This window comes from Mandrillus leucophaeus, unplaced genomic scaffold (assembly GCF_000951045.1).
Source record: "Mandrillus leucophaeus isolate KB7577 unplaced genomic scaffold, Mleu.le_1.0 Scaffold69, whole genome shotgun sequence".
Classification (NCBI taxonomy): Eukaryota; Metazoa; Chordata; class Mammalia; order Primates; family Cercopithecidae; genus Mandrillus; species Mandrillus leucophaeus.
In genome coordinates, this window is record NW_012107474.1 from 3,779,321 (window position 1) to 3,793,946 (window position 14,626).

The 14,626-nt window shown below is 52.6% G+C and overlaps 1 protein-coding gene across 1 annotated transcript in view; it reads right to left on the reverse strand.

The window, feature by feature from the left end:
- UMODL1 (uromodulin-like 1) overlaps positions 1 to 14,626 on the reverse strand; it is a 68,690-nt gene that overhangs the window by 7,283 nt on the left and 46,781 nt on the right. The window contains exons 17-21 of the mRNA XM_012002577.1: positions 13,237 to 13,556; positions 9,812 to 9,957; positions 9,057 to 9,293; positions 8,528 to 8,687; positions 6,558 to 6,642 (exon numbers count right to left, since the gene is read on the reverse strand). Coding sequence (XP_011857967.1) covers positions 6,558 to 6,642; positions 8,528 to 8,687; positions 9,057 to 9,293; positions 9,812 to 9,957; positions 13,237 to 13,556 — 948 coding nt within the window. The remainder of the gene's footprint in view (positions 1 to 6,557; positions 6,643 to 8,527; positions 8,688 to 9,056; positions 9,294 to 9,811; positions 9,958 to 13,236; positions 13,557 to 14,626) is intronic.

The window sequence follows — 14,626 nt, forward strand, 5'->3', positions numbered from 1 at the left end:
AGAGAGAAAGAATGTGGACCCTAAAAGACATGAAGACAGGGATTCAAACAGCTACTTGCACACCCATGCTCACAGCACTAGCCGCAGGGTGGCAACAACCCAGGTGTCCGCCAGCTGGTGCATGAATCAACACACTGTGGCCCACTGTGCAATGGAACGTGAGGCAGCCGTGAAAGGAATAAAGCGCTGACCCGAGGCAACGCAAATGAACCTTGAAGACATCACGCTGAGTGAAAGCAGTCAGGCCCCAGAGGCACCTATAACATGATCCTGTTCATAGGAACCACCCAGAACCAGACAGAAAGCAAATGAGTGACTTTCGGGGACGGGCAGAAGGCGGATGGGGAGGGACTCGTGAGTATGAAGTTGCATTTAGGGCGAGGAAAATGTTTAGAAACTACAAGGAGTTGGTGGCGATGCAACCCTGTCAATGCACTAAACATCACTGAGCGGTTTACTTTAACACAGTTAGCTTGAGGTTATGTGAATGTCATGTCAGTTTCATTTTTTAAAAACTGTGCTACCTGAGAAAGATGCCAGCTGCCTGCTGGCTCTCTGGCCGGCCCCCATCAGCCCAGGGGCAGACGTGACCCTCTGCCCACCGTGTGTGGGTGTAACTTGTTGTCAAGGGCATCTATAGCCAGGTCACAGCTACATCCTGCACCATGCAGTCCCCTCCGTCTCGGGGTGTTCATCCCCACGTATCAGGAAGGTCTGCTTTGGAAAGAGCCTTTCTATGCAACCAGGAGCATTTGAGATCCCATTTTCCTTCCCTGTATTGATTTCCGGGCAGTCTGCCCAGAGTGGACACTGCTGTACAGCATGGGGGTGTCACCATCAGCAAAGCCGTCCAACAGTGGCACTGGGGGATCCCTGGGGTGCTGAACATAAGCCAGCTAGAACCGCACCACTCCTCTTCCGGAGAGAGGGACAGGGAACACCTCCTCCGCTCCAGCCAAAGTGACTCCAACCTCCCCAAGCAACTGAGGCCCCCAGATCCCGGCCCGCCACTTCTCCAGACAACTCCTAAATCATAATGGCCACTAAATCCAGCCCCCAGGGGCTCTATAGTGGACCTTCCTCCTGTGCCTCCAGAGACAGGCCGCCTTGCCAGTACAAGGAGTCGGGGGTGCCGCCCTGAGGATGCTGTAGAGAAAGACCAAGGAGACCCGCTTCTCCTGGCCACTTGCAGCCCGGAATGGCCCCAGACTGTCAGCCCCAGGAAAGACCCAGCCCTGTTCATTCTCCGCCTCTCCAGCTAGGTTTCTGTGACCTGCAGCTGCGTGCTCCGAACTGAACCACTAGCTAAGGGCTGGCCACAGGAGGTCCGCAGGCCAGTGCTGCCCACTGACTGACACCAAAGTCCAGGAATGGTTACTCCCCATGGCTGGGTTAGCTAGACGTGGAGAGCAAGCCCTGAGAACTGTGGATGGTAATTTCCCACAGTCATTGGCAAGGCATCCGGCCAAACAGGGCATCTTGCTGTTCAGGGAGGCTCCAGGCATGTGGTATGAGTTGCGTATGCGTCATAACCACTGGACCACACACCAGTCCATGATGCAGGGAGATGTAAATGATGGCGGAGACTCAGCAATGGCTGCTTTTGTAAAGGGGGATATAGCCCAGTGAGGGAAAGGGAAGATGGCATGTGGGGCTTAAAACCTAGATGATGGTTTGATGGGTGCAGCAAACCACCGTGGCACATGTACACCTATGTAACGACCTGCACGTTCTGCACATGTATCCCAGAACTGAAAGGAAAATAAAAAATTGCCAGGCACGGTGGCTCACACCTATAATCCCAGAACTTTGGGAGGCTGAGGCGGGCAGATCACAAAGTCAGGAGATCGAGACCATCCGGGCCAACATGGTAAAACCCCCATCTCTACTAAAAAAATACAAACAAACAAAAGAATTAGTCAGGTGTGGTGGCACCTGCCTGTAGTCCCAGCTACTCAGGAGGCTGAGGCAGGAGAATTGCTTGAACCCGGGAGGCAGAGGCTGCAGTGAGCCGAGATCGCACCACTGCACTCCAGCCTGGGCAACAGAGCGAGACTCTGTCTCAAAAATAAATAATTAATTTTAAAAATTAAAAAAGAACCTGGGTGCAGAGGAAACAGGGCCCTTCCAGGGGTTTGAGTCCCAGCTCAGCCACCGCCTGGGGTCCTCAGTCTCCTCACTACTGAGTGGCCTCAGTAATTGCCCCAGGCCCTTCCTGCTGGGACACAGAGCACTCCCTGGACACTATCCTCGAGCTTTCTTGGCCATTTAGCACAGGGACATGCTCATGAATATGAAATAACTAGGCCAGCTAGGAAAGGCCATGGAAGGTTTCCAAACACTGAATATGCAAAAATTATGATGCTGATATACTATTTGTTGGTAGCAGACATTCGGGGAAGATGCCCAGAGGGATTCATTCTTAAATTGTCAATACACAGGGTTGAATTGTGAACCCCTCACCCCCTGCAAAAACAGATATGTTGACACTTTGGGAGGCCGAGGCAGGTGGATCATGAGGTCAAGAGATTGAGACCATCCTGGCCAACGTGATGAAACCCCATCTCTACTGAAAATACAAAAATTAGCTTGGCGTAGTGGCCCACACCTGTAGCCCCAGCTAGTCTGGAGGCTGAGACAGGAGAATTGCTTGAACCCGGGAGGCAGAGGTTGCAGTGAGCCAAGATCACGCCACTGCACTCCAGCCTGATGACAGAGCGAGACTCTGTCTCAAAGGAAAAAAAAAAAGAGACAAAACAAAAAACATATATGTTGAAATCCTAACCCCTAGTACTGTGGGGCATGGCCTTATTTGGAAATGGAATTGTTGCAGATTCAAGTAGTTAAGATAAAGCCACACTCAGGTAGAAAGGCCCCTAGTCCAACATGACCGGCGTCTTTATAAAAAGAAGGCCATGTGCACACGGGGGCACAGACTGGAGGGAGGTAGCTGCAAGCCAAGGTCCACCAAAGATTGGGCGCATCCAGCAGAAATGAGGTAGGGGCAAGGGAGGACTCGGCCTTACAATGTTCCGAGGGACTGGGGCTTTGCCAGCACCTTGATTTTGGATGTCTGGCCTCCAGAACTGGGAGAGAACAGATTTCTGTTGTTTAAGCCACACAGGCTGCGGGACTTTGTTACGGTGGTGCCAGGACATTGTGAGTGTGATGTGAGGGCTGGGGTGGAGGGAAACCTCAAAATGAAGCCAGCCCAGTCCCCAGGGGACAGGGAGAGGAGAGCAGGTTATGAATAACCTGGATCTGCACTCGCAGGCCCAGCTCGTGCGGGCACTAACTGTGGGAGCTTAGGCCCATTCCCTAAAATCTCTGAGTTCTTCTCATTTCTTCCCTGAAGTGGAGCTGATGGTGACGGCAGGGACAAAGCATAGGAGCTCAGAGGCCGTGGATAGTGGTGAGGTCCTGAGGAACCTGTCTGCCAGCCTCCTCTCACCTCTGCAGTCTCCAACAGCGTTTCTGTTATATACACTATTAAAATGCAGCGAAGTCCCCACCAACTGGGAGATTCCATGTGTCTAAATGATTCTGCTGTGTATTTGTATGATAATCATAGATCAAGCAAAAGCTACTAACACAATGAGAAAGAATGTTGAACAACATGAATATCTACAGTCCTTGTTCTTGAGCCTGAGCAATTACATCCCTATTATATTCGGTACTTCCTGCCTTGGTTATGCCAGTGTAGTGCTCTACTGGTTACAAGTGAAAAGTAGCACTTAATCAATAACTTCTATGGGCCAGGCTCTTTATGAAGTAGGAATTATTATTATTCCCTTTTCACAGATGAGGAAAATAAGGCACAATTCACATGCAGCATGCACAAAGCCACAAAATTGTTAAGTGTCAGAGCCAAGTTGTGAATCCAGGGAGTCTAGTTTCAACCTCACAAATCTTAGCCTCACAAAGGATTCTTAGTTACCATTAGACACTCATAACAACCTTATGAGGTAGGCAGAGCATGTTGCAAAGAAAAATTCATCTACTATGTCTGAAACATAGTAGATGAATGAATTCATGAATAAGTAGATGGATGGATGAGTGAGTGGATGGATTAATGGACAGATGGATGGATGATGGAGGATGGATGGACAAATGGATGGATGGATGGATAGATGAATGAAGGGATGATAGGAGGACAGATGATAGATGGATGAATGAATGATGATAGATGGATGACAGATGGATAGATGGATAGTTGAATGAATGGATGGATGGATGACAGATGAATGGATGGATGGATGAATGGATAGATGGATGGATGGACGGATGATGGATGGATGATAGATGGGTGGATTAATGAATGAATGGATGGATGGATGATCAATGGATAGATCAATTGATGGATGGATGATAGATGAGTGGATGGATGGATGATAGATGAGTAGATGGATGAATGGATGGATGGATGGATGATAGATGAATGCATGATAGATGAATGGATGGTAGATGGATAGATGAATGAATGGGTACATGCATGGATGGATGGATGGATGGATGGATGGATAAATGATAAATGGAAAGATGAGCAGATAGATGTATGGGTGGATGACAGATGAACCACATAGCTCGTAAGTGTCAGAGCCTATAATCAAACTCAGGTGTCCCAACTCCAAGTGTAGTGCTTTTCTTCCCTAGTTATGACATTCCCTATAATATCAATGAATGAAGGAGGAAGTTTAATTTCTATTCATGAAAGAACACATTATCTATTAATGAGAATGCATTTCACACATACGCTATTTCTTATAGGGTTAAAGAAATAGATTGACCCGTTCTTCCCAGCAATTTAAGAAAATGAAGAGTGAGGAGAAGCAGGTTGTCCTAGCACCTTGACCAACAGTCACCTGATGACCAGCTCAGGGGCCTGGGACACAACTCTGAGATTCTGAATGTATAGGCCTGGGGTGTGGCCCGGGACCTGTGTCTACTTTTTCAGTTTCCCAAATGCTTCGAATGAGAACCAGCAGTTGAGTCACCGGCCAAGACCTCCCTCCTCCTGTTCCCCAGCTTCACGGCCAAGACCTGAGCAGCATTCAGATTCCGGTTCACACCCTGCATCCAAACCTCAGAAGTTCTCATACAGGGAGAGAAGGGAGAGGGTCATCACGATTAGGGAAAAAAACAACAAAAAAGGAAAACCAACTAGGATTAGGCTAAGCAGCAAGAAAGAGAAAAAAATCAAAATAGCAGTGGCTTAAAGCACATGGAAGTTTCTTTCTTTCTGTCATAAAAATGGGGGCCAGGCTGGGCACAGTGGCTCACGCCTGTAATCCCAGCACTTTGGGAGGCTGAGGCGGGCAGATCACGAGGTCAGGAGATCGAGACCATCCCGGCTAACACGGTGAAACCCCGTCTCTACTAAAGATACAAAAAATTAGCTGGGCGTGGTGGCGGGTGCCCGTAGTCCCTGCTACTTGGGAGTCTGAGGCAGAAGAATGGCGTGAACCCAGGAGGCAGAGCTTGCAGTGAGCCGAGATTGCGCCACTGCACTCCAGCCTGGGTGACAGAGCGAGACTCCGTCTCAGAAAAAAAAAAAGTGGGGGGTCAGAACCCAGGCCTGCCTTGGCCACTTGCCCACAGTGTCCTGGGGAAGCTGGATCCCTCCACAGACTGGGCCCCATCGCCCTAAAGAAGAAAGAGGCAGAGGACAGGCACAGACGTCTTTTAAGGAGGGTGCACCGCTAAAAGTTGTCACATGACTTTCCCACTTAGATCTCATTGGCCAGAACTTACTTACATGGCCGCACTTAGCTGCCAGTTTGGAATTACAGTTTTTATTCCTGGCAGCCACGTACCAGCAAAAGCTGGGGTCGCTATTCCTGTGAAAGGGGAGGAGAACAGATACTATGGGACAACTAGTGGTGTCTCTCTTAATACCCAAAGCACACAATTTCCCCCAAACCAATGTATTTTTTTCAAAATAAGATGATGGACTATACAGAAAATAAAATGTTTTTCTGGAAAATTGATGTGGAGTTTTGAAAATACATGCAATGTAATTGGCTGATGGAAGTTTTAAACTGAGGACGAACAGACATGCCATTTTTTGCATCTTTTGAATAAAATAGCTTTTTCTTGTGCATGCATTTGTGCGTGCGTGCACACACACACACGTTGACATGGTCTGATTATAGCTTGCGTTCTTATCTCTTAACAACCCACTGGGTGTATCATTTACCCAGTGTCAGAAAACTTCACCAGCCTGATATTATGCAGCTCAAAACATTTCATTATGTAACTTTGTGCCTGGCCTTTTGAAGTCTCAGTGTTTCCATCTGTAGCATGGGTACAGTAATAGCTCGTGCTCCTAGGGTTGCTGAGAGGATCATATTACATTCTGCATGTGAAGAACGTAGCGCCAGGCTGACACATAGCAGCTCTCAGTGAAGAGTAACTATTAGTATTTCTATTATTATAAGCCTCTTAGAAGTCTCTCAAGAGTTCTGCATTTCAAAACAGTTGCTTTTTTGTTTATATGCTGGTGAAAAGGAATTGGTTGCATCTTTTCTTTCATTGTCTAAACCAAGTCATCAACTCACCTTCAGACCTGACGAGGGGTCCCCAGGACATCTGGTGTGTGGCAGAGGTTTCACTATTTTGCAGCAACCGAAAGTTATTGCAATTCTGGTTTTTTCCAAGAGAGAAACATCAAATTAATTGAACAACACTTACGAGAAAGGAGCTACTAGCAAGGATGCTAATGTGATTCATGCGATTTTATCCTGCTAGAAGTTGCAAGGCAAGGGGGTTAAGATTAGACGGAGGAGTGGGAGACCCGGTGAGACCAGGGTGGTGGGTCCTGGTGCAACAAGAGGCAGGCCCAGGCGTCAGCGGGGAAGGAGGCGAGGTCTGAAAGAGCAGCAGGCTGGAAGAGACCCCTTGAGCTGCTTTTGGTTCCTAGAGCTGCTTCCTTGGGTCCCTTGAGGACTGTCTTGGCCACAGCCCTAAGAGTCCCTCTGTGTTCTCCAAAGGCTGCTGCAGCCATTTGCTCCCCTCTACACCTCTGCCTTACAAGAAAGACTGCCCAGCTCAGTGACATGGTAGGATCTGCTCACTAGATGCCTGAGATGGGCTGCAACATGTCCTCCAAAAAGGTATGGAAGTCCTAAATCCCAACACCTGTGCATGTGACCTTATTTGGAAACATAATCAAGCTGAGGTCATCGGGGTGGGCCCTAATCCACTATGGCTGGGGTCCCTATGTAAAGGGGAAATTTGGACACAGACATAGATGTGTACTGAGGGAAGGTGATGCAAAGAGACAGGGCAAATGTCATCTACCAGCCAAGGAACGCCTGAGGCCACCAGAAGCTGGGAGAGAGGCCTGGGACAGATCCTCTCTTTAGAGCTCTCAGAGGGAACCAGCCCGCTGACACCTCCATCTTGGACTTCCTGCCTCCAGAATCAAGACAACATGTCTCCACTGTTTAAACCGTTCAGTTTGTGGTACGTTCCTACAGCAGCCTGGAAAGCTCATACACTATCCACTCTAAAAGGGCTTGAAAAAAACAGTGTGCCGCTCCTCTTGTAAGGAATCCTCTTGTAAAGAACTTGAGAGCCAGCCACTCCCTGCAGAGACCAAGCCTGGCAGTGGCCGTCTGTGTGTCTGTCATCTCTGAGGCTCCGATGGAACCAGGGGCAGGCTCCTCGTGTGTGGCCCTCAGCCTGCTGTCATTAGGACGTGAGGTTCCTTCTGTCCCATTGCTCAGGAAGATCTACCGTTTGAGCAAAACGGACATGAACAGAATCAGCCTTCCTTGTGTTGCTTCTCTATCCACGTCCCACAGACGCTCAGAGCTCGGTCACCCAGGAAAATAGCCGCGTTCTGCGACGCGTGCTCAGATGAGCACAGGAACAAGCACTCCCTCCGAGGAGAGAGAAGCATTCGGTCACTGAGCAAAAAGCAGTGTGCACCCTAAGCTCTCCCCTGCCTCGGACGACAGGCGACCAACACGTGGGAACCTCATGTACTTGTCTGTGATATAAAGCACAGCTTTCAGACCTCAGGATTACAAAACCTATTTCAAATTTGAAAGTCTAAGGAAATGGGAATGTAAAATTAGCCCTGCCTAAATGTTGAAGAAAGGAAAGGGGAAAAGAACTTTATTAAATAACAGAGTGGCTGATATTTAGTATGTTCCATCAATGTGGTTAAAAATAATATTTAAAAAACATTTTTACACCTAAAAATCACCTTAGAAGCACTAGGTATCATGGCAAGGCAGTGCCGATGTGACAGCCGGTTGAACATTATGGCCTCAAAAAGGAAATTAGCTCAGCCACTGAGAAATGGGAAATGCCCACCAGTTCACATGAGTCCTCCGTGCAAGGGCTGCCTGCTGTGGAAATACCATTTCAGACGCAGAGTCTGCAGGACAGGCACAGCGACTCCTCCCAGAGGTCGGCCCCGAGCCACTCGAGCCCCAGGCTGCTATTAACAGAGCCTTGCATCATAACGATAAGCAATGTGAATCCAACCAAACGTTTAGAAAACCAAAAGCACACTTACGATTTTGCACGTGGCCCCGGGGGATTCCATGCAGATGCGGAGTTTGCAGTGCAGGTAGACGATGGAGTTGTTGATAAAGGAAAAGATCCTCAGCTTGAACTGAGCCTTGCTGGAGTTGCCATTCTCAATCACGCTGGTGTATGTGTTGGGCACCGGGCAGCTGAGAAGAGAGGAAAAGGGACTCCTTGCTTGTCAGCGAGTCCTGCTGTCCTTGTTCTCAGATAAGGTTGCTCACAACTACATCTGACAATGCTCACAGATCCCACAGGCTCCATGGGAGTCGAGGACTGGCCACCTCATTTATTCCCCAAAACCCAGGTCCATGACAGCACTTGCCTGAAAATCCTGCAGAGTCCAGAGTCAGCCACACAGCCAGGCCAGGCAACGGCAGTGCCCGCTTGAGCCCTACCCGTTCTTAATGAAGCCGCAAGCATTGCTGGATGGGGGTGCCTGCACTCCTGAGCCCTACCCGTTCTTAATGAAGCCGCAAGCATTGCTGGATGGGGGTGCCTGCACTCCTGAGCCCTACCTGTTGTTAATGAAGCTGAAGGTGACCGGGTCCCGGGCGTTGCTGGACGGGGTTGCCCAGCACTCCATCAGGACCACCTTGAGGTTGCTTTTCTGCCTGTAGAGCCCCACTTCGATCTTGACGTCGTCACTGGCAGACACGCTATAATTCTGAGGTATGGGAGAGTCCCCGATAAACAACTGCATTTCGGTAACAAAATTTCCAGCGCCGTGGAGGTCCTCAATGATGGTGTAAACCCTGCAAGAGGAAGCAGCTTGCAGGAGGTGGCTTTCAGGAGGTGCATTATCGTGGCCCCTCTCGTTCCCACTTCTCCCCCAAAACACAGCTCCAGAGGAGCGTGCAAATGAATGAGAAGATCCCCCACTGCCAATGAGAGCACACGGAGGCCATGTGTTCAAGACTGGCTGGTCCAGGGGTTGCCTCCCTCACTTGTGTTGGTGGAGACTCAGTGGCAGGTGGGGGGGCCACCTAGCATAGGAATAGTGGTGTCTGGTGGAGGCCGTGGGTGGGGGCCTGCCCGTGGCTCACTGGAAGTGGGGCCATCCCATGGGGTTGGCCAGGGACGTATTTGGCCTTGTCTGGCTGGCCCTGAGTGGGAAGTGGGAACAAAGGTTGGGGAGCAGCCCAGCCACACCCATTTGTATATTCCATCTCAAAGGAAGGGTCTTTAAGTGGTTGCAACCCTAAAGAACTCTGAAAGCGCAGGTGCTCTAGAGGCACGGGGCTGTGGAGCAGCGGGGGCATTTCTCCCTCACCCCCACTCCGGGGTGAAGCCGGAGGACGTCAGCAGATCATTCTGGAAGGCACAGTAGATGGGGCTCAGGATCTTCAGGTGGTGGATGATGCCCTCCGGGGACAGGTCGTTCCTCAGCGTGGTCCTCACCACGGTGTTCGTCACATTCTGAGCACAAAGTGGGGTGTGAGGAGCTCCCAGGCCCCAGCCGGCCCCCCACGGCCTGCTGTCAGCCATGGCTCTAGGTGCTGGGGGGACCGGGGATGGGGATTCTTCTCTAGAGCTTCTCCCCAGGAGCATTGAGACCCTGGCGATTCTCCCAACCATAAATCGCCCAAGAGAGCCTAAGGGCTCGGCCTCTGCCCTTTCCCTGTGGACCAGAGGAGGCAGAACCGGAACCTGTGTGGATTCTGTGGCCGTTGCACAAATAAGTCTTTCTGGGAAACTTAGTTTTTGACAAGTGTCAAAAACCATCAAGAGCTCCTGTGGATTCCAGGGCCTGGGTGACTCATCAGAGACAAATTTCCCTTTTCTTTCAACATGCCCCAAACCCTGCTGCATTTAATAATCAAGCCAAGCATGGGTCTAGCTCAGAAAAACACAGACGGAGCTGCCGGCTGCAGGCTCCGCCCGGGGCCCAGCCCTGGGAGGCGCTGCCGCCCCCCTGGAGCTGCTGGTGTGTGGGTGGTGCTCTGAGCACCAGGCAGGGTGTCCTGCACCCTCAGCCCCTCCACTCAGCCTCACAGCCCTGCACAGGCTCGAGGATGCCACAGTGGCCCGCTTATGTGCACCTCTCACCCCAGACCTCCCTCACCACGGAAGCTGCCAGAAGCCACAGGAGCCACTGATCACTGCCCATCCCCCTTGCAGACATCCCCCCTGCTGCCATCGCCCGGCCTCCAGGTGGTTGTCTAAGAATCTCTGAGGGAGTAAACTAATTCTGGGCAGTTCTCCTTAAGTCGTGCAGTTTGAGGGGTTGAGGGATGAGGAAGGTTTTGTAGCTGTTGAAACAGTGCAGGTCACTCCTTCAGCCCAGGGAGGGTCTGAAGAGCCCCCGAGGGAGCGGAATGAGCTCAGCAGAGTGAGCTGCGCCTCTCAGGCAAGCTTGTGCTCTGCAATGTCCTCGAACACGTCCATGTGAATCCCTCAGCTTCCTGGCCACCCTCAATCCCTGCTCCAGGCTCCAAGCAGGCTCCACACCATGGAACCACCTTATGTCTCCACCTCCCCACCTCATCCCTCAGCCTCTGGGGCTTTCTGGCCTCTGCCCCCCAGGGCTAGCTCCTTACTCAGCCCCGAGGTCCACGTCCCAGCCTCCCGCTCAGGATGTTCACCTGGTTCCCACCTTGTTGACTCCCAGACATTGACACCCCATGCCGGACTCTGGGTTTCATCTGCCAGCTTTACCCCACCCAGGGCCAGAGGCCACCGTGTCCCCACTAGGGAGTGTGTCCAGAGCCCCAACCAGAAGCAGCGCCCCCTCAAGGTTTCTCAAGAGGCAGAGCCACAGAGATGGGGCTGCTTCTCGGTGCAGGGCGACTTCGAACCTGAACTCCCATGGACCCTGCTGAGCACCCAGGGCTCAGCCGCCGAGTGTGGATGATGATGCCTGACCCATGGGGTCGCTAAGGGACTAAACATCGTCATGCATGTAGAATGTAGAACTCCCAGTCAGGCAGGTCCACGGCAGTTTCAGGGCACCACACCTCCCAATCCCTTTTTTTTTTTTTCAGAATGCAATGCCTTGGACTGTTCAAAGGCCCTGAGGGACAGAAGCCCAGGGCCCAGAGTTCCTGCCAACGACCAGGAACCACCATTCCTGCCTAGCTCCCAATGAGGACAATGTCCCCATTAGGAAAGCCTTCTGGCCCTAGCTCCTGGGCCAGCCAGACACTGCTCCCTGCTCAGCCCCATCCACAGCCTCACCTTTCACACCAGGCCTCATACTCCACCCTGCCCACAAGTCCACCCTTCCATCCCTGCCCATCTGGCCAGAACCACTTGGGCAGACTCTTAACTCTGCCATGGTTTCCAGCCTCCCTCATCTGGCCGTCCCCGGCATGGCCCTTGGATACACTCACGGCTCTCTCACTCACCCTTGGATACACTCACGGCTCTCTCACTCACCCTTGGAACGACGCTGGCCTTCTTTCTAGGTCGAGCCCCTTCCCAGAAGGCCGCTTCCCCAACCCAGAGCTGGCATGGGCTCCCTCTGAAGCCGCCGACCCCTCCATGCAGCTTCCCTGATCAACCCTGCACGCCCAGGCCCACGCAGCCCAGGCCCCTGTGCCCAGTACTGGGCTGAGCTGATGGAAGGTGCTGGCTCTCCCCTCCTCTTGTCCCCGCAGCAGGGTCCTGAACATGAAGCCTTTGTGTTCTGTGTGGGGCCAAGTGGGGTTGGGGACGAACGAGGGCATGCGTGGGAGCATTCACCGTGACACAGGGGCACCCTGGGAAGAAGTGGGACCTGGAGCCAGGTCGACCACCTCGTGGGTGCCACACACTAGAGGCTCAGAGTAGACCCAGGACCCACTGGCCCAGAGTCACCTGCAAGGGGAGATGCCGGAGCTCATCTGTGCACACGGAGGTGCAAAGGCCTCAGGCCAAGAAAACCTACTTTCCCTACCTGGGCTCCCTCTGTCCTGGGAGCCCTGCAGCCCGTCCAGGACCCTGAAATAGAGTGTTTGCTAGGAACACAGTCCCTCCAACAGGAGAGTTCTGACTAATGCCACCCCGTGCCCCCCAAACACACACCCATACATACACACTCACACACGGACAAACACATCCACACATGCTCAACTCATGCACACATGCACATACACACATTCTCACATTCACACACTCACACATTCATACATGCATGCACACCCACACGCACATAAGCATGCGATACACATGCATGCACACACGCACGTACATACAAGCACAGCTATGCATACATACATACACATTCGCACACACAGATTCACACATGTACACACATTCACACACATACACACATTCACACACATGCACACCCCCACATACACAGACATATTCAGACACATGCACACATGCACAGATGTATACTCGCACACACACACTTTCGCACACACACACTTTCACACACACACTCTCATATCCACACACAACTCCTTGGCTTTCCTGCCTCTTCCTATCCCGCTGCCCCTCCATCCTGTCTGTGCAGGGAGGAGTTTTAAGCCCCGACTCTGGAGCCTGCCCCAGCACTCGGCACCAGAGTCCCTCCTGGGTGGACTCACAGCTCCCTTCCGATTCTGGGGTGCAGGCTGGTCCCTGGTTGAGAACTCAACCCTGTCCTGACCCCCCTTGCTGGGTTCCCCTCGGGGTGTAGAGTCTTGCCTGGCCCTCCCCTGTAGAGGCCCATGCGACCTAGAGCCCCCTGCGCCCTAGCGTGCATCCTGAGCCTGGCTCTCCTGGCCTTACGCTCTGCATGACGGTCCCACACTCGCTCCAGCCGGCCTCCAGGAGCACGTGTGTGCCATTGCTGTGGCTCACGTTGCAGGAGGGGTGGCTCAGGTACAGCGAGGACTCAGGGATGGATTCCTGCTGCAGGAAGCGCTTCTGGATGGCGACAACCACCTTCTCGATCTCACAGAGCACCCTGACTGCTCCCGTCAGGTTCAGCCGCCGGGGCAGGCCTTGTGGGGTGGGGCTGGTGTCTTGAACAAAGCCAGCCTTGGTCCCTGCTGTGGTGAGAGGCCTCTCTGGGCTGGTGGCCCAGGTTTCGTTGCCATGAGAGTCACCTGCAAGGCACAAGGAGGAAAAGGCAAAGAGTGGCTCTGTGTTTGGGGTTGGCATGGAGGGGCAGGGGTAAGGAGCAGACTGGAGCTGCCCTGCACTCCGCAGCAGCCACACCTGGGAACCGCATGTTCCAGCCACAACTACACGTGTGCGCACACACACACACATGCACACACATGCACCCGCACATGCACACAAGCACACACGCACATGCACACGCGCACGTAATGCACACACATACACACATGCACACACATGCTCACACATGCACACATATATGTGCACACATGCACACAGACGCACACACACACACATATGCAACACATACACTTGTTGCATATCTCCACCAGCTCAGGGAGCCAGGCTCACCATGGGCCCCCAAACTCACTATGGGCCCCCGAGGGCCAAGGACCGAGGGACCTGATGCCGGGGATGTGCCAAGCCAGTGGACACAGGGTGAGTCTTCTGCTCTCAGAGCCCTGAGTCTGTTCTCTAAGATGGGGTAATGATGCCTCCTCTTGAGGTCCTTGTGCCCAAGTTTCCCACTCCAGCTCCCTTCTTGCCCCCAGAGCAGGTTCAGTTTCAATGCCTAGGAGAACAAGGGGGCCCAAAAAGATCCACCCACCCGTTCTTGGGGTGCTCCCTCCCTGGTCTATATGGAAGCAGACCCCAGACACAGCTCCGCACGTGCCCTGCACCCTCCTTCAGCAGTGGCTCCGGCATCTGTGGGCCTGGTTTGTGCCTTCTTTTATCTCAGAGTGGGGCTCGCCCAGCCCCAGCACCCTGCAGCTCCACCCAGCTCACTCCTGTCTCCAGGCTGTAGTCCAAACCATTGCTGAGGCCTTCACAGTTGGCTGCTGCCTTACCCGCCTCCCTGGGCAGCCTGCTTCCTGCTGTCTGCCACCCATCTCCTGCAGGTACCTGCTTGTGAGATCATGCCCGTCAGCAGCTCTGTTCTCACCACGGCACCCACCCACCATGCCCTGCCCTCCCCGCTGGGTGCCGTCTTAGCTATCCGTTAAGACCAGCTTCGAGACACCCCTTCCAGGAAGCCCTCCCCGGCCACACTCCC